The sequence below is a fragment of the Centroberyx gerrardi genome, chromosome 16 (genome assembly GCF_048128805.1).
Source record: "Centroberyx gerrardi isolate f3 chromosome 16, fCenGer3.hap1.cur.20231027, whole genome shotgun sequence".
Taxonomy (NCBI): Eukaryota; Metazoa; Chordata; class Actinopteri; order Beryciformes; family Berycidae; genus Centroberyx; species Centroberyx gerrardi.
The window spans coordinates 16,562,711-16,581,627 of NC_136012.1; the positions used below are offsets into that span (position 1 = coordinate 16,562,711).

The 18,917-nt window shown below is 44.4% G+C and overlaps 1 protein-coding gene across 1 annotated transcript in view; it reads left to right on the forward strand.

The window, feature by feature from the left end:
- tenm1 (teneurin transmembrane protein 1) overlaps positions 1–18,917 on the forward strand; it is a 120,408-nt gene that overhangs the window by 37,383 nt on the left and 64,108 nt on the right. Inside the window, exons 4-5 of the mRNA XM_071923920.2 lie at positions 1,303–1,541; positions 11,886–12,059. Of these exons, the coding sequence (XP_071780021.1) occupies positions 1,303–1,541; positions 11,886–12,059 (413 nt within the window). The remainder of the gene's footprint in view (positions 1–1,302; positions 1,542–11,885; positions 12,060–18,917) is intronic.

Consider the following 18,917-nt stretch of genomic DNA (forward strand, 5'->3'; position numbering starts at 1 on the left):
TAATATAGATAAAATGCTGCCCAGATTAATTGCCCTTCAACTAAGTTGCCTATCATCATCTGCCCTCTAATACACTCTTTTTCATCACGAAAATGAACCTCATTTTCAGTTAACTAATACAGCCATTTAACTTAAGTAGAAGCTTTGATGAGTCAAAAAAAGGAATAGGTAAGTCATTGTTCCTTGGCTGCCGGGGCTTTTGCAGTCTCTTTCATATCAGTCCTGCTCTGGATTACAGTAGCTGCTGCTCGTATATTCGCACCGGAGAGGCATTTTGTGAAGCGTGGGTTTCTCTTCTGATAAAGGAATTGGGCTGGATCAGAACTCAGATTTGTTAATAAAGCCGATGAATCATATTCCATGGGATGTATCTATAGTGTAGGTATATTTTGCATAGCAGTTTATAATTTGCACTTTGTGGGCAAGGCTGATTTGTGTACTGTTCAGCTTACATTGCAGTGCCTGTGAATAATGTCTATGTTTTACATTGCTCATCTCACAGAATTTACTGTGGAATATAATTTAAATTACAAGTGCAAACCCAGTGCTTAGGGGCTTTCTTGGAATATTTTTTTCCCTTTGATTTTGGCTGAAGTAATACTTGATGATGCCTGACTAGCATGTTTAAGGATCCATTTAAATTAAAAACACAAATGCAACCAAGCGTGTGGAATATTAAGGGTTTAACTGAATGAATAAGTTCAAAACATACTTGGAGTAAGTGTTTTTTTTTTCTTTTTGGTAGAAATCATGTGAAAAGTCACTACTTCGAAGAAGGTGGGGTTTTGGCTTGTTTGACAGTTGAGGGTTAAGGGGGACGGATCTTCATGCATTGGCAAAGGGGAACAGAGGGCTGTCCTGTGTGTGGTGTACCGAATCGTGAGCCAGCCTGTTTGACAGATGCACCATTTGAAAAATAGCAGGAGAGGGGTCTCTTCTAAAATCCCCCACTGCGGGGGCCCTTTAAATGAGTTTCAGTCAGACGCGTGTCAGAACGAGAATGAATTCCACCGAGTGCAGATTTGCATAAATAGGATGAGAATAAGAAACCGGATACCTGAGAGAAGGTGATGTCTGTGCCCTGCTAGGCTAATTGTCGAAAAACATTGAACTGCTGGAAAAGACAGGGCTGCAGACTTCTTGTGATTGTTTCCAACTGCACTTTTGCAATCTACTGGAAAGACATAAATGATGGGCTCAGAGGTGGCATGCAGTTTGCCACACAATGAGGTCCAGGAATCGGACTCCCAGCAAGTCAGTCTACGATTGAATGAAATGTGATCTTTCTGTTTCTTCCCGCAGACACTTCCTCTTCAAGCAGGGCTCTGGGTCATCGGCTCTGCTGTCGGGGGCGGGGCAGGGTTACCCCCTGACCTCCGGGACAGTGTACTCCCCTCCGCCCCGGCCCCTCCCTCGCGGCAGCGTGACCAGACCACTGTTTACCTTCAACAAGCCTCACCGCTGCTGCAACTGGAAGTGCACGGCCCTGTCTGCCTCGCTCCTCACGCTCACCCTGGCCCTGCTGCTCACATACGTCATCGGTGAGTTAAACATCAAACACGCCGGTGCTAGTTTTGTCATATTAGCAGCAGCATTTGGGTAGCTGCACAAAAAAAAGATGTGGCTTTGTTTGTTTTGATTTTAGAAAAATCAACAAAGTTAATATTAGGAATACATTTTCATAAGGTCACGCTACAGGACCCAGGAAATTTGAAGGCTTGTCAAGACACTGCCTAATTAATTCAAACAAGAATCGATAAAAAGTGGAGACACAAACTAAAAAGTGGAATTTTACAAATGCAGAATGTAACAGGCAAAAAAAGAGTTCAGAATAGAAAAAAAACAAGAGGGGATCGATAGGGATCAAAGCAGGACTGCTGAAAATTTTTACACTCCTTTTTTTTTTTAAAGGACTTGGCTTCAAATACAGCAGGTAATGTATTCCAAATGTGACCCTCTGTAGGATATTCTAAATTGTAAATTAACTGTCCTGGACCAAAGCGCACAAAACTGGTAATTATTTCTTGACGAATACGCACATAAGTGCTAACTGTTCACACTCTCTCTCTCTCTCTCTCTCACACACACACACACACTCACCCTCCCACTCATTACCACACACTTCCCCTATGATTTTATTTCCTACATTAGCCCTATTTATTTTTATTTCCCTTGTCACATTATACATCGTATTACTTTTCTCCCTTTTCCAGCCTTGTTGTTTTTGTTGTCAATTAGATTCTGTTATCCGATCCAGTTTTGTCTTTGCTTGTCATCTTAATTCTTTTTACTTGTTTTGAATGTTTGTTATTTGTTTTGAGGGGAGATGATTTATAAGTCTCTCTGTTTTTTTTTTTTTTAGCTCACCTCCACAAATTATTTATCTGTTCTTTCACTTCTATCACTTTACTTCTATGTCTTGTCACTGTGCAAATGAACTAAACTAATAGTTTAAATATTCATTGGAACTACACATAATTTTTCTGCAGATGAGGGAGGGATATTTCTGAGTCATCCATGAACACGGATTATTCTGCATCTCTGTAGCTGTTGGCACTAACTGTCTGGAATTACCGCGGCTCTTTGGACTGGTGAAAGTTTCTGGGGTTGTTTTGCAGTGTTGAAGATCATCGGCGGAGTTTGTCAAAGTCAAATACTAAATTCATTCATCGATCCCCTCCGATTGCAGCCCCACTCCACCCCGGCTCATCCTCTCCTCCTCCGCTGCCCCAAGTGCTGCTATCCCAGCCCTCCACCCAGCCAGTTCATTTCCCTCCTGTGGTGGTGCTCAAGGTCACGTTGGAGCAGGCAGGGGTTCGCATTAATCACACACACACACACACACACACACACACACACATCACAGACAGACATCACACACACACATATACACACGAATCCATGCAGATTAATCCCCAGGCTGAACCATGCTATTCCATTAATGTCCCGGCCCCGGTAATTAGTGCATTAGTGAGGAGTGTGAATGATGACTCGGAGACGACTTCACCTTTTAATTGGTGTCATGCTCCACTCCTGCTTGGCAATGATTGATCTCCGTGTTGACATCACCATGGCAACCGCACCAAGATGTATGGCATGTAAGCACAGATGATATGTTAGACTGTAAATCAAAGATATTCAAATGCAAGATTAAAGGGGTCATGGACTTAATGTCTTTGTCTAGGGGGAGAGGTTGAGACCCGGGCCACTAGATGATTAGCTTCTCTCATTATTTAATGATTCAGTCATTTTAATGAATTAATTAACAGCCACTGACATGAAAAAATAACAATCCGCTGAGTAGTATTTTGCACTTCCCCGTCTTCATCAAATATGTAGAATTTGACTATATCCTTAAAGCCCTTCGCGTGACTCAGGTGACTTGTTTATTAATTTGGAGAGAACTAACCCAGCAAATAATGAGGCAATGGTATAATGTCTCAAATTAAGGTTTCTAATTAGCACAACAATAGGACGATGCTTGATTGCGCCTAAGTGATAGCAGCCTGGACCCCCTGTTGTGACTGACTAAAGACAGTCCTCCTCTCTTTCTTTACTGCCCCCTTTCCTCTCCTCCTCCACTCCTCCCATACCCCCTGGTGTTGCAGGGGCTGTGAATAGCTTTGTTAATTTGTTTATCTCCCAACGTACCCCTCCCTCCCGCAGTCGTAGCTTGTTATTAAGCACAACACGACCATCAGATATGAGAAGCAGGCATTATGATAGCGGACGGGGCATTTAAGGAGAGATAGAGGACAGATAAAGATTGTATCTGTAATCTTGATGAATATTGTTGCTGACAACGCTTAGCGGTAACTCATTTTCTATTTCAAGCTTCACATAAGTTCTGCCTCTGTAAACCTACGGGGTTCTATTGCTGTATCAGTCTGTAGGAGCAGCTAATTGGGGTATTTTCTGCATTAATTAATATCTTGCCGTTTTAAACAGTTACAATCCTCAGTTGTTGAATCAAATAAAAAGAGCAGGCGGTATGTGTCAGTTATGAAAGCTCATCATCTCTATGGCAACAGGGAGAAGCTTCTGACGCAAGTGAAATGAACAAGTCAGCAGCACCCTGCAATCAAATAATCACATTCCCATCCACTCACACTTCAGTCACTAGCGCACACACACACCCACACCCACACAAACACACACACACAGTAAAATAAAATGGTTCTTAATACATTTGTCGTGAAATATATGGTGCTTCATGGGACCTGGTGGTTCCATAAAAAGCCAAACAGTTCATTATGTCAACAATTCAGCTTTTGACAAACCAACTCACACAGTTTGATGGTGAAGTGGACTAAGCATCTGCCTTTAAAAATATAGCCACTAATAACAAAGCTTGAGCTCAACACAGTCTCCACCACACTCAACAAAAATGCATTCAATAAGGATATCAATAAACATGCAGCGGTTGCAGTAGCTGAACACAAAGAGCTGATAGGGAGTTCATAGAGTTCATGACTGACAGCTGATTTTCAGCTGATTCTGTGGCTGCTTAGCAACAACAACAGAAAGACATCTCAGCTGCTTCATCTTGTAGGTTTTGACAGAAAAAAATAATTTGACTGTTTTTTCAATCATGAGCAATATGATCAGGCACTTAAAGGCTTCTTTTTAATAGTGCCAGAAATCAGATTTAAGAATTTTTAGCAGTAGCACAAGCCAGAATCAGAATCACTTCATTCACCAAAGTGCAACAAATGAACAGGGATTTTTTTCTTGGTGACACAGGAACAACTCACATAGTAACTTACATATTAACACATATGGTGCAGGGAACAGAGGGAACTTTGTAGGACATACAATAGACAGGTGACTATACACTATACACTACATATCGCTTTAAATATATTATATATATAGATTCAGCAGAGAGTGGGTTGTTTAGTAGAAACTAGTTGTCATTAAGAAACTCATCTTTTGATACAACTCTTATAGACAATTAAAAATAATTGTCTAATTTCTTATAGGCAGAAATGCAGAATAGTCTAATTTACCTCAGAATAATGCATTGTTTTTATCAGATGAATTTTCCATGGGCAAGTTTCCAATTCAGTCTTTGTGTGCAAAGTAATTAAAGGCAATGCCTCGACAGAAATACTTGAACGGGTAGAGAACTGTTCTTGACCTGATTTTTCACCATACTGATGTGAAGGACAAAGAATCCAGTACTTTGAATAAACCCATGTGCAAACCAAAATCCACATATCAGCACATCGGATTGTCCAAGTGTAAACGTGCTGTTATCAGTCTGCTGAAGACCTGCCTAACTTCATGCCGTCTGAATTGTGTCGTAAATGCATCTAGGCAGTGTAAAGTCTAGTTTGTTGCAGCTGTAGGTGAGAGTCCAGCCATGAGCTGGAACAGCATACCACTAGATAGTTATACTGAGTAGGATGAAAATGCATGAAAAAAGTTCGGAGCATTGAGAAACATCGACATTGTTACTGAGATGCCATAGTATACAAAGACTAGTGCAGACTTTATGAGAAATGCAATATTGTGGAAACAGCAAGTAATAAGATAAGACTACACAGTAATAATGTTGGAGTTCATTAGTGCAACCAGGATGGCATGGGCTCAACAGTAACTGTAGTAGGGATTGCAGTCAGTTCCAATAGCAGGAGGTGGGCAGGAGACCAGACGAGCGTGGGTGTACTGAGGTAGAGTCAGAGGGTCAGTTGAGTCGAGTGAATACTGTCGGGAAAGTTGAGGTGCTGAGTCAGCCTGGTCGTAATGAAACGGTATTTGCTCCCAAAGGACAAGTATTTTGAACAGGTGGCTGCCTGTTTGTCTAAATCCTTGTTGCACTCGTCTTTATTGTGCAACTCTGTCATGGAGGGCAGCTGGCAACCAATTATCTTCTCAGTAGTGCTGAATGGGTAAGATTGGCTGCTACAACTTGTTTGTGGTACTATCTAGAGCCCTTTTTTCTTAAGAGTGTACTGGCTCAGCACATCTCCATTAGACACAAAAACTCTGTCACACATAATGACTCAATCACTAGTGCAGCGATGCTCCCATGCTCTGTGAGTGCATCGCTCTTTATTCCCCTCGTCCTTTCTCAACAGACGTTTTTTAATCTGCTGTGTAATTATAGTTCACGGTGAAAGGTGGTTCACCTTTGAGTGAAAAATGTGTGTATCTGTATCCGCATGTACGTATGCGTGTGTGTATGTATGTGCTGCATACTTGTGTGGCTGAGTTCAAGTGCATGCGTGCGCGAGTGTGTGCATGTATGTGAGTGAGTGTGTGAGTGTGGGCTTGTTTGGGACAGTGTGTGTGTGTGTTCAAATCCCAAGCCTCCAGCTTCTCTCAGCCAGCTGCTTCATGCCTCATTGGGGTCTGTATTGATTGGTCCAGTTTCTCTTTGTTTCCAGACCTCTATTTTGGTCGTCTGATGCAGCTCTAAGAAACCCACTGGCCTTTGCTAAAACTGCCCTAACAGCCAGAGAAGCCTTTGGTAAAATTGCTTCAAATGGCTAGACAGGCTCTGGTCAGAAAGCTCTGAATGGCGAGAGAGCCCTTTGGTAAAATGTCTTCAGAAGGTCAGAGAGGCTGAACAAAAATAGCCTCAATAGCTCCGATAGTTCACTAGGCAGGCACGTACTTGCACACAAAAATACACGCACGCATTACACACACACACACACACACATGTACACACGCACACACATCCACACATATTCACGCAAACACGCTGTCTCTCTCTCTCTCTCATGATCTCACACAAACAAACACAGACACACACACACAGGTACGGGGACAGTGCAGTGTGTGACTGTGAATGGCAGCTGTGCGTTGCTGTTGTCTGTAGTGTCGTAGCTCTCAGCGGCGGTAGATGGTGCTTGCCGGAGGGGAATCTAACATGGCGCCGATTCCCTGCGCATTTAACACCATTCTCTCTGTTGTAACATGACTCAGCTTTGATACATGGACAGAGAGAGATAGAGAAAGAAAGCGAGTGGGAGATAGACAGAGAGAGCGGGGGACAGAGAGAGAAAGCGAGAGGGGGCGCGATTAGAAATGAAAGAATAACAGAAAAACGAGTGAAGCGGAAAGCTGTGATCTGTTGGACTTGGTGTACCGTTGCTACCATGACTAACCCGATGACAGTGAAAGCGAGTTTACTGGCAACAAAACACCAGGATATGCAGGAAATCTCATCAGCCGGGAGAGGGTGAAGTGTGTCACCACCTCCACCATCGCTTTATCCCTCTTTCCCTCATTTTATTCCCTCCCTTTATCCATACAGGACCTCCCCTTCCAGATTAGCAAGGTCACACTGATGAGGTTTACATGCACGCCAGTCAAGAAGCGACGGTGTGACACATACACTCTCTCGCTCTCTGAACGTGAACACACAAACACACGCATGCGCCCACACATACACACTTAAATAGCCATGACAGCGGTATTAGTAGCTTTCAAGGGGTTGGTGGAGGAGTGTCAGAAAAAAAAACACACTTCATCTCTTCTCCTCTGTCAGACCGGAGGGAGGGCCGGCGGGCGGAAAGGCAGGACGGCAGCCTCTACTCCGACGTTGACTTAGACACAGATTTGTTTTATTGGCTATGAAGTCCCTCTCCTTCACTCTCCTTCACACCCATTCTCCCCATTTGTCTCTCACTCTGTCCTCTCTCTCTTTCTCTTCTCTCTCCCACTCTCTCTGGCTCTGCCCTCTTTCTCTCTCTCTGTCGTTCTTTCTCCCATCCTTCAGAAGTTGCGGCTTAGCTAGAGGCTGACAAAGCCATGCAGAACTTGGATGAGCAATTGCTTTTACTGTACGTGGTAAACTACGCACTAAATTGAATGACTGATGCCTTTGAAAGTGTTTGCTGCTGGGCAAAGCAGCTGTAGTCTTTAGTTGTCAAGCGGAATATAGTCGGCAGTCAGCTGTGTCTGAGCGAAAAGAACTTGGCAATCAGGCTTGGGTGTGTTTCCTCCAGTGTGAGAGTATTGATAAATCATTTTTAACTGACTGCAGTGCTACCTTGGCTCTAATGGTTATCGATAAGACAGTATATTCACAGTCAATCTCTCCCATTGTGCCCTGCAGCCCAGCCCTGTTACAAGCACCAGCTACCTGCATGTAACACCCGTAAACTCCATAAACAGGCATTACATACATGTACACACACACACACACACACACACATGTTTCTCTTCTCTCTCTCCTACTCCCACTCCCTGCTTCTCCCACCACCAGTGAGAAATCTAATCATTATTGGAACCCACAATCATCTCTATCTAATCTGTAGACACACACATACCTGACGACGACAACAGCAGCAGCAGCAACCGCAAGCTATCGTTATCTCTGCATCTAGCAGCTGAAATAGTCTCTATTTTAAACCGGGCTACCTGGGGAGGCCGGCGACGAGCAGAATTTAGTCTTTCAGAGCTACCATCCATTATAGTCACAATAAAGATGTGACATCCATACGTCGGAAAGAGTGCTGGCTTTTCTTTCTTCATACATCCATACGTCTTCTCATTACTGCTGTAAGAATCTACATCAATTTTTCTCCCTCCCTCAGTGCGGCAGCAGCCCACCTAACCCTGTCCACGGATCTCCATTGGCTTGGAGACAGTATACTCCGCTATCGCCCGTTCTTTCATTTCTCTCCACGGTAGTTAGAGCGGCAAACCTGCAATATCCACATCAAGCGCTTCCTCCAGTTGCAGCCGAGCTCGCTCCATCTCTCCCCCACACCCCGTAGCACTATTCTCTTCAACTTGCCACATCTTCCGCGCGTATCTCGGCGGGGTAGCCGACAGTGAAGGTGCAGTACAGAGGCCCCTCACAGCAGCGTCGTCCTATTACCTCTGGCAGTCATCTCACTGTCACACTGATCAATGATTCATGTGTGTGAGGGCCCAGGCCTGTTAGCTCGCTGCACTGCCGCTCGCCGTCGCCACTATACTGCTGCCGCTCCCGTATAATGACTGGACTCAGTGGCTGTATCTCTAATGTGCGACGGCCTGTGTGTTTTTTGAGAGAGAGAGCGCGACGGAAAGAAAGATGGACGTGGAGTCGGAGAGAGATAGATGGGCAGGCAGGGGCAAAAAAGAGAGCGAGCGTGAAGGTACATGCTGTGCACATGCTGCTCGCATAACTGTCTGCATGCTGGGTCTGTGTGCGAGTGTGTATGTGTTTTATGTCTCCGCGCCCGCGCACACGGCCGACCGCCACCGCCGCCCTCCTCTCCTCATCACGCTCCCAGGTCCTTATCCCTCCTCGCTTCAGTGCGTGCTCCGTGACTCTAGATGCTAAGTGTTCTAGCAAAAGGTCAACAGCCATAGACGGAGAGAGAGAGGGAGAGAGAGATAGAGAGAGAAAGAGAGAGAGAGAAGGGCTGATGAGAAGGAGCTGGAGAAGTAGGATCTGAGGGTTTTTTGAGGAGGCATGGAGTGGTGAGTAGGAGAAGTTAGGAGAGCTTGTGAGGACTGTCGCTGTAGAGTCACAACTGGAGTGGGAACACTTAGGGAACAGAAGTGTCTGTGTGTCTATGTGTGTGTGTGTGTGTGTGTGTGTGTGTGTGTGTGTTGGGGCGAGGGAGGGAGCAAGAGAACAAGGGGAGAAAGAAAAACAATTCAGATGAGTGGAAGAGGAGAGAATGAAGCATAAGAGATTGAATGGTGAAAATACTAAACGTATCAGTATGGGAATAACTTGTCATCCCTCACTGAGCACTCTTACAGACTCTAATTTATGAAACTATGATGGGTTGTTCCACTCCACTGCAGAATATAATACAAACAGTGATGATGCATACAAACGTACATTTGTAGGTGCAAGACTATATTTCTTGTTTAATCCCTAATAGAAGAAGTTGATAAGGGGCCCATAGTTTAAAGGAAAACTCTGTGGGATTTTCTCTAAATCTATCACTGTTAAATGAATTGTGATAATGAAGATCATCAATAAATTGTGCTGTGTTCCTTTCTATCTGCATATTTCATTTTTTTGCCCACCCAGCTGCTAAAGATGCAGGACTACCAGAGGGGGAGTTTGTGGGAAATAGAGCCCATGAAATGAAAAGTACAAAGCAGACCATTTGGGTTACTGTTTGTCAGGGCAACAGTCACTTTTCTCCCCCAGCATGAGAATGTGTCATCACAACTAATTTCACAGCAATCTATTAATGAGAAAATCCTCCACACTGCATCTTTTAAAAATGAAAATACAAAAGGGGGGTGAAAATGATATTTGAAAATGAGTGACTTGTTCCCACACTGATGTGAAGAGTCTGTGTGTGTCCATGTCTGGTCTCGTCACAGGCTGACAGTTCAATTAGTCTGAACTAAATGATGCATGACGTCTCCCTCGTGGCCCTGGTAATCGTCAGTGTTCTGCTTTGAAGAGCTCATATTGTGCATGAGTAGATAGCTAAACCAACAGTGGTTAGGGCTAGTCAGAAGTTGAAATGTTGAAATGTGTGATTTGCTGATCCCCATAGATGCCACAGTGGAGCATGGGACCAAATTGGCTTCAACTCTCAGAGCTCATCACACATTTGCCATATTTTTCAAAGAAAATCATCTTTTTTTCCATGCTACTGCAAAGGAAAGTGACTGCAAATGGCTTTGAACTAACTGGAGTTTTAATTAGGTATTCCTCATCAACTGGGAAAGGAGTGTGGTTGAGTGGGTAGGTGTGTGTGTGTGTGGGTATGTGTGTAGGTGTGTGTGCATGCATGCATGTAAGTAGGCACATTTATGTGCTTATGTGAGCATATCTGCGTGATTGTGTTTAGGGTAATTGTGAATTTGTTTTTCTAAGCAGCCATTTTGTGTGAGAGTTAGCGAGTGTGTGTCAAGTGATTTTCTTGGTGTCGGCAATCAGTCGACAGAAGACAGACAGTGAAGATGTTTGAAGTCGTTAGAAGTTCCTTACCTTGATCTGCATGCAACAGCCATCCTCTGACTGCCACCACCGCGTAGTAACTTTGTGATTTGAGTCTTTGCTTTTGTTTGATGTGCCGAATGTGTCAGGGGACCAAAAAAAACGTCAAATGATTTATTTCATTTGCTTTGTTCTCCATATCAGCAAAGGGGCATTGCCTTTTTAGATTCTTTTTAACTAGGAAACTAAAGGAATGTTGGAGTACAATCATATCTGAGCGGCGCCCAATGATTGGTCAGAGCAGGGGCAGAGTTTTTTACTGAACATTTTATTGACAGGCTTGCAAGACACTAATTAATTTCCTTAATAGGCAGGTGTTGGTTGTTTTTATTTAACAGCATGTTGGATTGTTGTCCCAGTAAACAGTTTTATGAGGGGGGGGGGGGGGGGGGGGGAGTCCAGTATCCTCCCCTACCCTTTGTTGTTTAAAAGGCCCATATGGATTGTGAATCGGCGGCAGCTTTCAAAGCATCATTAGTCATGCATAAAAGAGTGTGTTAGCGCTTTAATACCAGCCCTGGGCTCAGGCTCTGAAGATCTCCCTTAATTGCCCACCTCTGCCACACTCGCGGTGTTCATGCGCGCATGTGTGTGCGTGCGCGTGGGCGTGTCGGCCGGTGTGTATGTGCGTTCTTGTGTGTATGTGTTAATTGCCCACTGCCTTGCTGAGCACTAATAAGCACATAAACTGAGTGAGAGCTTTAAGATGAGCATTAAAGAAGATTCAGACACACCCCTCTGCATGCCTTGAATAATGATCCATCTTTCCTCTGCGCTCTCCCTCTCCCTCTCCCTTTGGCTGTGACTGTGTGTGTGTGTGTGTGTGTGTGTGTGTCTGTGTGTGTATGTTTATGTGTGTGTGTCTCTACCTGCATGCATCTACTGTATGTGTGTGAATCCATATGGGTGTGCCTACGTGTGTGGGCCCCTGTGTGTGTGCTTATGTGTGTGTGTGTGTGTGTAGCGGTCCACCTGTTAGGTCTGACCTGGCATCTGCGGCATGGTGAGAACCAGCTGTATGAGAACGGTTTGAGCTCTGTGGACCATCAACAGGAGGACGACAGCAAGACCAGACCCACCAGCTCCATCCACCCGCTGGACACACTCAACCCTGAAAACACACACGCCGGTGACAGAGGTGAGCCAGCACACATGGGGACACACACACACACATATATACACATACACACGCACAGACACACACAGGCTACACGGATACAGACACAAACGCAGGCTACACATGCACCCACAAACACACACACACACACAAATATGCCTACACACACACTCACACTCATATACAACATGTGCGTGCATACACACATAAATACACAAGGCTGAAGAAGACTTGAGTTCCTGTCCAATTTGAACAGTGTGATACAGCATGGGCCCTAATACCAGGATTTTACTGGTAATACCAACACTCAGCACTTGAAGGAAAAAATCATAAAACAGTGAGTGACAAGCTGTGCCTGGATAACAACAGAACAAAAAGTAATATATACTAAATAAACTGAGTAAATATGCTCAATAAAACTAGTACAGAAGAGCAAATGTGTTAGCAGTGCGCTTTGAAAGTGAAACGTGTTGCTTGATAACGATGGGTACTTTTATTTTGCCTTGCTATTTCTGTGACAGTTTAATAACAGTAAGGACAGTTTGCAAAGGCAGACACTCACAATTTGAGCATGCACACACACACACACACACACACACACACACACACACACACGCAAAGGCATTACAAATACTGGTCCAATTCGTATACCTGTGTAATAGAAAGAATATTCATTCTGCTGTGTCTCTCTTAATACACACTTTTGTATCTAAAATTTGAAATAGAAATCCTGCAAGCGTAATCAAACATTTTATTTTTTTTACCACAGCAATTTAATGGAACCACACTTATTAATGTAGTAGCGAGAGTGGAAAATCCTGCGGAAATGTAAATATAAATGTTTAAACATTATGATTGGAATGTGTTGAGACTTATATCCATTGGCATGAATTCAAATCAGTTTCTATTGAATTAGGATCCTGGCCTGCATACATAACACACTTTGGCACAATGAATGTTCCATTACGATAGAGAGACATCAGTCCAGAGATCAGCCCTGAACTGATTACTCATTCATTAGGAAGGCAAGGTAATTGGTTAATCATGTTCCCTCTTAGCCAATACGTGACTGGAATAGCCCGTCTCCACTCGTTCCTCTCCCACTAGCCAGAGGAATTACTAACACCAATTTAACCCCGTGATATGGGACATTAATTGTGAGTGTTCCAGGTCATGAAGTCAGGCAGGACACAGCAACCTTCACGCTTAGACTGAGTCTGATGGATATTACATTGGATGCTGTTGGATCCCATGTTCAGCACTTATCCGGAGAACGTGAGAGCCAAACTGCAACCCACTGCAATTTAGGCAACCTGGGACATCCCTAAAGCAACTATTCCTGATGAATCCTCACATTCGCAGGATTAACGCGCTCATCAGTGGCTAAATCCTCCAATAGAGCACGCGGGGGTCATGGAATTCACTTCCGAGTGTTGCGTCACAACAATCTATTGTTTCAACTTCCATTGCTTTATATGCTTGATGGAAGCTGGGAAATCAAAATGGGCAAGGCTAAGCCGTCGATGCGAGGGGCTCAGATTAATAAAATTGGCACGGTGGAGGTGGTCCCCGGGCAGAGGAGGGCCAGAGAGATTAGAGATTAGGCTGTAATCCAGTGTGGCAGATTATCACGCTCATCCTGCTGTACCCATCACCTCTCACACCAAGAGACCACACAATCCCCTAGATTACACACTGAAGGATGGTGAGAGGAGACCGGGGGGAACGGAAAGGATAAAAAGATGACACGGTTGGGAGAGAGGGAGAGGCAGAGTGAAGGGAGGAGAGCAGAATGATTGGTGGATAGTAATCGACTTGAAGAATGGCATTCCAAAATGAGATCTACCATTCCCCCCCCAAAAAAAATGACACCAGCAAAATCATTGCTGGCGTAAAAGTAAAACTCATTTAGATGAAATATTTTATTAGATAGACCTTTGCCTAAAAAGATTTTGAGATTGGAATCATCTACATTTTTCAACTATTGAGCGATGAATTTCAGATAAAATGTTTGCATTTTGGAACAAAGCCCTTCACCTCTTCATGCTTTGATATGGATGATAAAGTAACAACATAACAGTGGGAGCATGCAGATAGCAGAGGAGAATGATTGGAGGATAGCTGTCTGTTTCTTAATGTTTTGATGTAAACGGATGATGCAGCTGGGAGAGATGAGTCGGAAAATAAAACGAGCACAGCCGAATGATTGGAGGGTAGTAATCTGCTTCTTGTATTCTTGTTCATGTATTTTTAGTGTTGTTGTTTTTACGTCAACTTCAATACCATAAAGATAGGCTCCCTGTTTGATTTGTTGGCTGTACGCTGAAGCGGGAGCCGGGCCAGCAGAATTGTAATCTACCTTACGAGGCAGCTAGCAGCACAGCGCAAGACACTAATTGACATGTGGTGTCATCTGTGTATGGCTAGTGTCTTGTCAGGCAGTGTGCGGTGTGTTTTATGTTCTGCGCACTATCTCTCCTGCAGTTTCCAGAGATCACCAGGAGCCCTCCTTAGTCCTCCACACATAAAAGCCTCTCTAATTAGTGCTACATTAATTGCCACTCACCCCCATGATAATCAACCTCGGGCTGCTGTGCGTGCAAAAGCGTGCGCACACACACACTCTGTCTTTCTCCTCTCTTTCCTTTGTATCTGTCTCTGGCACGCACGCAGACGTGCACACACGCACACACACACGCACAAATACACACACAGGCTCCCGGATATGACTTCCTCTGGAACAGATGAAAGCATAAGAACCCAGAGAGGAGATTTTCTGTCAGTGGCTTCCCTGACTTAATGAAGTACGTTGGAGTTTGAGAATAATATTTCACTCAACGTGGAACGCCGGATATATTAATGATATGAAATGATACAAACTGACATACAGTAGAGCGGCATATTGCCTCATTATAATGTGAAGATGATGAAATGTGGAGGTAGTGGAATGCCATCTGAGCCTATGAGATGATATTTTATAAACCACTGTATAAAAGGAGAGTTAGTGCTGAATTGTTTTCACTCCATCTGATGGTGTGGTTGGAAATGGTCTGTAGATGGATGGAATGTGACACAGACAGAGAGGAGGGCTCTTAAAGAGCACATCAATATTCTAGACTGCGTGCAGAGAGAGAGAGGAGGGGAGTGAGGCTAAGCAGTGTGTATGTGTGCAAGAGAGAATGAAAGAAAGTGTGTGCATGTGAGTGTATGCGTATGTGTGAGAAAAAGAGATGTGTGTGTGTGTCTGTGTGTGTGTGTGCTTGCGCATGTGTGCAAATGCTGATGGACTAGTCCCTGCTACACTGGTCTCATTGATTTTCTCACGCTGGGATACAGTCTCAGGATGTAACACATGCGCACACACACACACACACATAGACAGTACGGATCATGCAGTGAACCCCCTGGTCGAATGCCTCAAGCTGAGAAACCCTAACAGCAGCAACATGTCTGTCTGCCATACAGCCTGCATTCAAAGCAGCATCTCATCCGATCGTAGCTTAAGAAATTAACATTATTTCAAACTTCAACCACTATTTACAATATAGAGAATAGATTAAATTAAACTCAGACGGCTAATGCTTTGTAGTACTCAGACTTGACATTTGAGACGAGATTGATGTCTGAGGCTGCAGCATCAAAGCCAAAAAAAAAAATCAAAGTAAATTTTGCTACTTCTTGGTAAACAGACTTTAGAACTTCCTTTTTGATAATAACATCCCGTTTGCCGCAGCAGGGCCGAGAGGGGTTTAACAGGGCTAGGGGTGACTAAACATGTCTACATCACAGGATCACTTCCACACTTAGTTTATTTGACTCAACCCTCCAGATAACAGAAATATCTTTGGTTGTTGAGATGCCAAATGAATGAATGTATTGTATAAATTTGGGTATTGATTAAAATGAGTAGCGCGGTTATCTAGTCGGCCCTGACTCTCCCCTGGAAAGTTAGCAAGAGCTTAGGAGAGGACAATAAAAAAAATTTCGACAAGCGCTCTATCCATGTGTCAATTTGTACAACACATTATATCTGTAACAATGTAAGTGCACTCAGTGTGTCACTGAGTGAATGAGTTTGTGAATAGACACACCTGTCTGTCACAGACATAGCCGGAGGCCTGGTGGTAGAAGGTGAGGACGTGAGAGTAATGGAGGGCCCTAAGGCCGAGAGCATTATCTTCTCCTGACTCTGACTGACACTCATTAGGCTGCACAGTGGAGAGAGGAGGCTGAAAGCTTATTAAGCTACCTGCTCAAAAGGCCCTTAATTGAATCCAAGTAATTATAGGGACCTTGCCCATTGTGATATTTTTATTCATCCTGCGGCAAACTCAATCTCTCTCACGTTTGGAACACTATTAATGTTGTCTGCACCAATGTGTATGAGATTCACATACAGTCATTCACTTGAATATCCACAGATACACACGTAGAAAGTACACACACTTGCACACTTACACACACACACACACACACTCACACTCGCAGTTTCAGTCCCAAGACATGGCCGTCACCCAGACCCTGGCTGCACTTTAAGCCTGCTCTCTGCTTCGTTAGAATCTGAGGGATAATAACATTAATTGCAAAAATAGTTTAGTTCCTTTGAAAATAGATTACAGGTTTAATTGTTTTACCTGAATAACCCTAAGGCAAGAGAAATTAATTAGACCTTGTGTCACAAGTCCTAATGTAGCCCCTCTGCTTCCTCAGCCTGGTAGACACACACTGCATTCACACATGGCACACACGACACACACACACACACACACACACACACACACACACACACGCAATGTATTAGAATGATGAGGGATGACAATGTGTGGACATGTTGGCTAGTCATTAGGAAGTGGAAATGTAAGTGTCTAAATGTAAGAACATTGCAATATTCAACAATACACATCTACATGGAGTAATTGAGGAGATAATAACACAATGCGTATGTGCATGCATGTATGTATCTGTGTGTTTGCATTTTGCGGGTGAGTAATGTCAGTGAGGATATTAGCTGTGTTATGGACACACAGTATTGTGCGAATACTGTAATTGGCTGCGGTAGCATCATTATTGAATGTTGGCTATTGCAAGCAGACCTACCACTAACCATCTATCATTTCCATCAAGGGCACAGTGTGTTTGCTGGCAGACATGAATAAGCAATGCGTACTTTCATTGTCCCTTTAAACATGCTCAACATTTTGAAATAAACCTAAATACAGTTTTTGCTTACCGACAGGCTTCCGTTGCCAACCAGTGATGAAAAGCACAAGAGGGGATTTATGTGATGCCATGTATTTTTTTTTCTATATTCTAAGTAACCAATAGCAAATATGAATTTCAAGCTGCTTTCCCGCATTAAACTCACCAGATAGCAAGGTGTAAAGGAATTTTACCTCTCTGTTCACATATCGGCATGTTTAAGCTTGTATTCCCCTCGCCTGCCAAATAGGAATAAACAGAGATTTGCTGTTTTGAAAGATATTTTCAAAGAATGGTCTCAGGTTTATGCTGAGATACACAGGGCGGCCGTGCTGCTGGAACTCATTGATTGACAGCAGTAATCTGAGCAGCTGGGGAGGCCTGGAGGAACCCTAGTCACCATGCTCTCTGTCTGGTTTCCGCGGGACTCCCAAAATGCCTCGATGCTCCCCTCTCTCTAGCCGCATTTTTATTCTCTGCCGCTGAGATCGAGGGAAGGGAGAGACAGAGAGAGAGAGAGAGAGAGAGAGAGAAAGAGAGAGAGATGCAGGGAGGGTTTTTCTTCTGTTGCATCAGCAGCCGTAACTCGACACCGCCACCTCCTCTTTGGACTCGGCCCTCTCTTCTTTTCCCCCCCTCCTCTTTCCGTTCCTCTCTTCAACACAACCCCCCAAGCTCCCCCCCCCCCCCGCCCCGCCCCTCCGACCACCCCCCCCCACCCCCCATCCACCCGGTCCTCGCGGCTGACCCGAGCACCGCTTTCTGTCCCCGCGTTGCGTCAGACTCAGAGAGGCGCTACAGAGTAATTAGCATCAGAAGGACCTGCCTGCTCATCTGCCCGCCAGCCTGCCAGTCAGCCTGCTCGCCGGCCCGCCTGCTCGCCTGTCTGCCTGCCAGTGTTCTGCCAACTGCCATGCCCTATTCATCTCCTATTCATCTCGTGTTGAATAAAAGGCTGCTTTCCTCAGGACATCCATCCCTCTGCTGGCCTCTATTTTTCTGTGGTGAGGCACAGGGCTGAGGATTAGCATTAAAAGGAATAGACTGCTGAGGTAGACTCGGCGGGAATGCATGAATGCATACCTTAGTTCTGCCAAGCTGCTTTTGTTCCCCTCGGTGGAGATTTTGGTGGAGGGATCATTTACCTTCAATGCAGGGCACCTGTCTCTTTTTTTCTCTTTCATTATGGGCCTATTAGAACTGTCTTTTTATCCTCATCCTTCTCTCCCTTTTCTCTCTCTTTGTCTTTCTCTCTCTCCCGGTTCAATCCAATTCAGCCCTAATCACCGGGATTTATTGGCATGATATTTGACACGTTGCAAAAGCAACTTTTAAAAATAACAATAATGGTGATTAAAGAAAATGCTGAGAATGACAGCAGGGGATTTGACATGCATTGAGTTACCTATAAGCACGCTATCTCTCTCACGCTCTGTCCCTCCCTACCTGTGTGACAGTACATGTGATATATGCGGGCTCGCCTGTGGGTGTGCGTGGTGTCTCCGTAATGGAGTGGTAAAGCTGCAGGCATTATAGATTGAGCGCGAGCGGCCTCGTCCATGAATCTGCCCCTAACTGTTCCTCTGCCTTTGTGGCCGTAACGATCGGCTCGCTCCCCTCTGTCACCGTATTTCCTCCATCTTAGTTTAGAAGCAGAGATATATCTCTCCATAAAGGCCG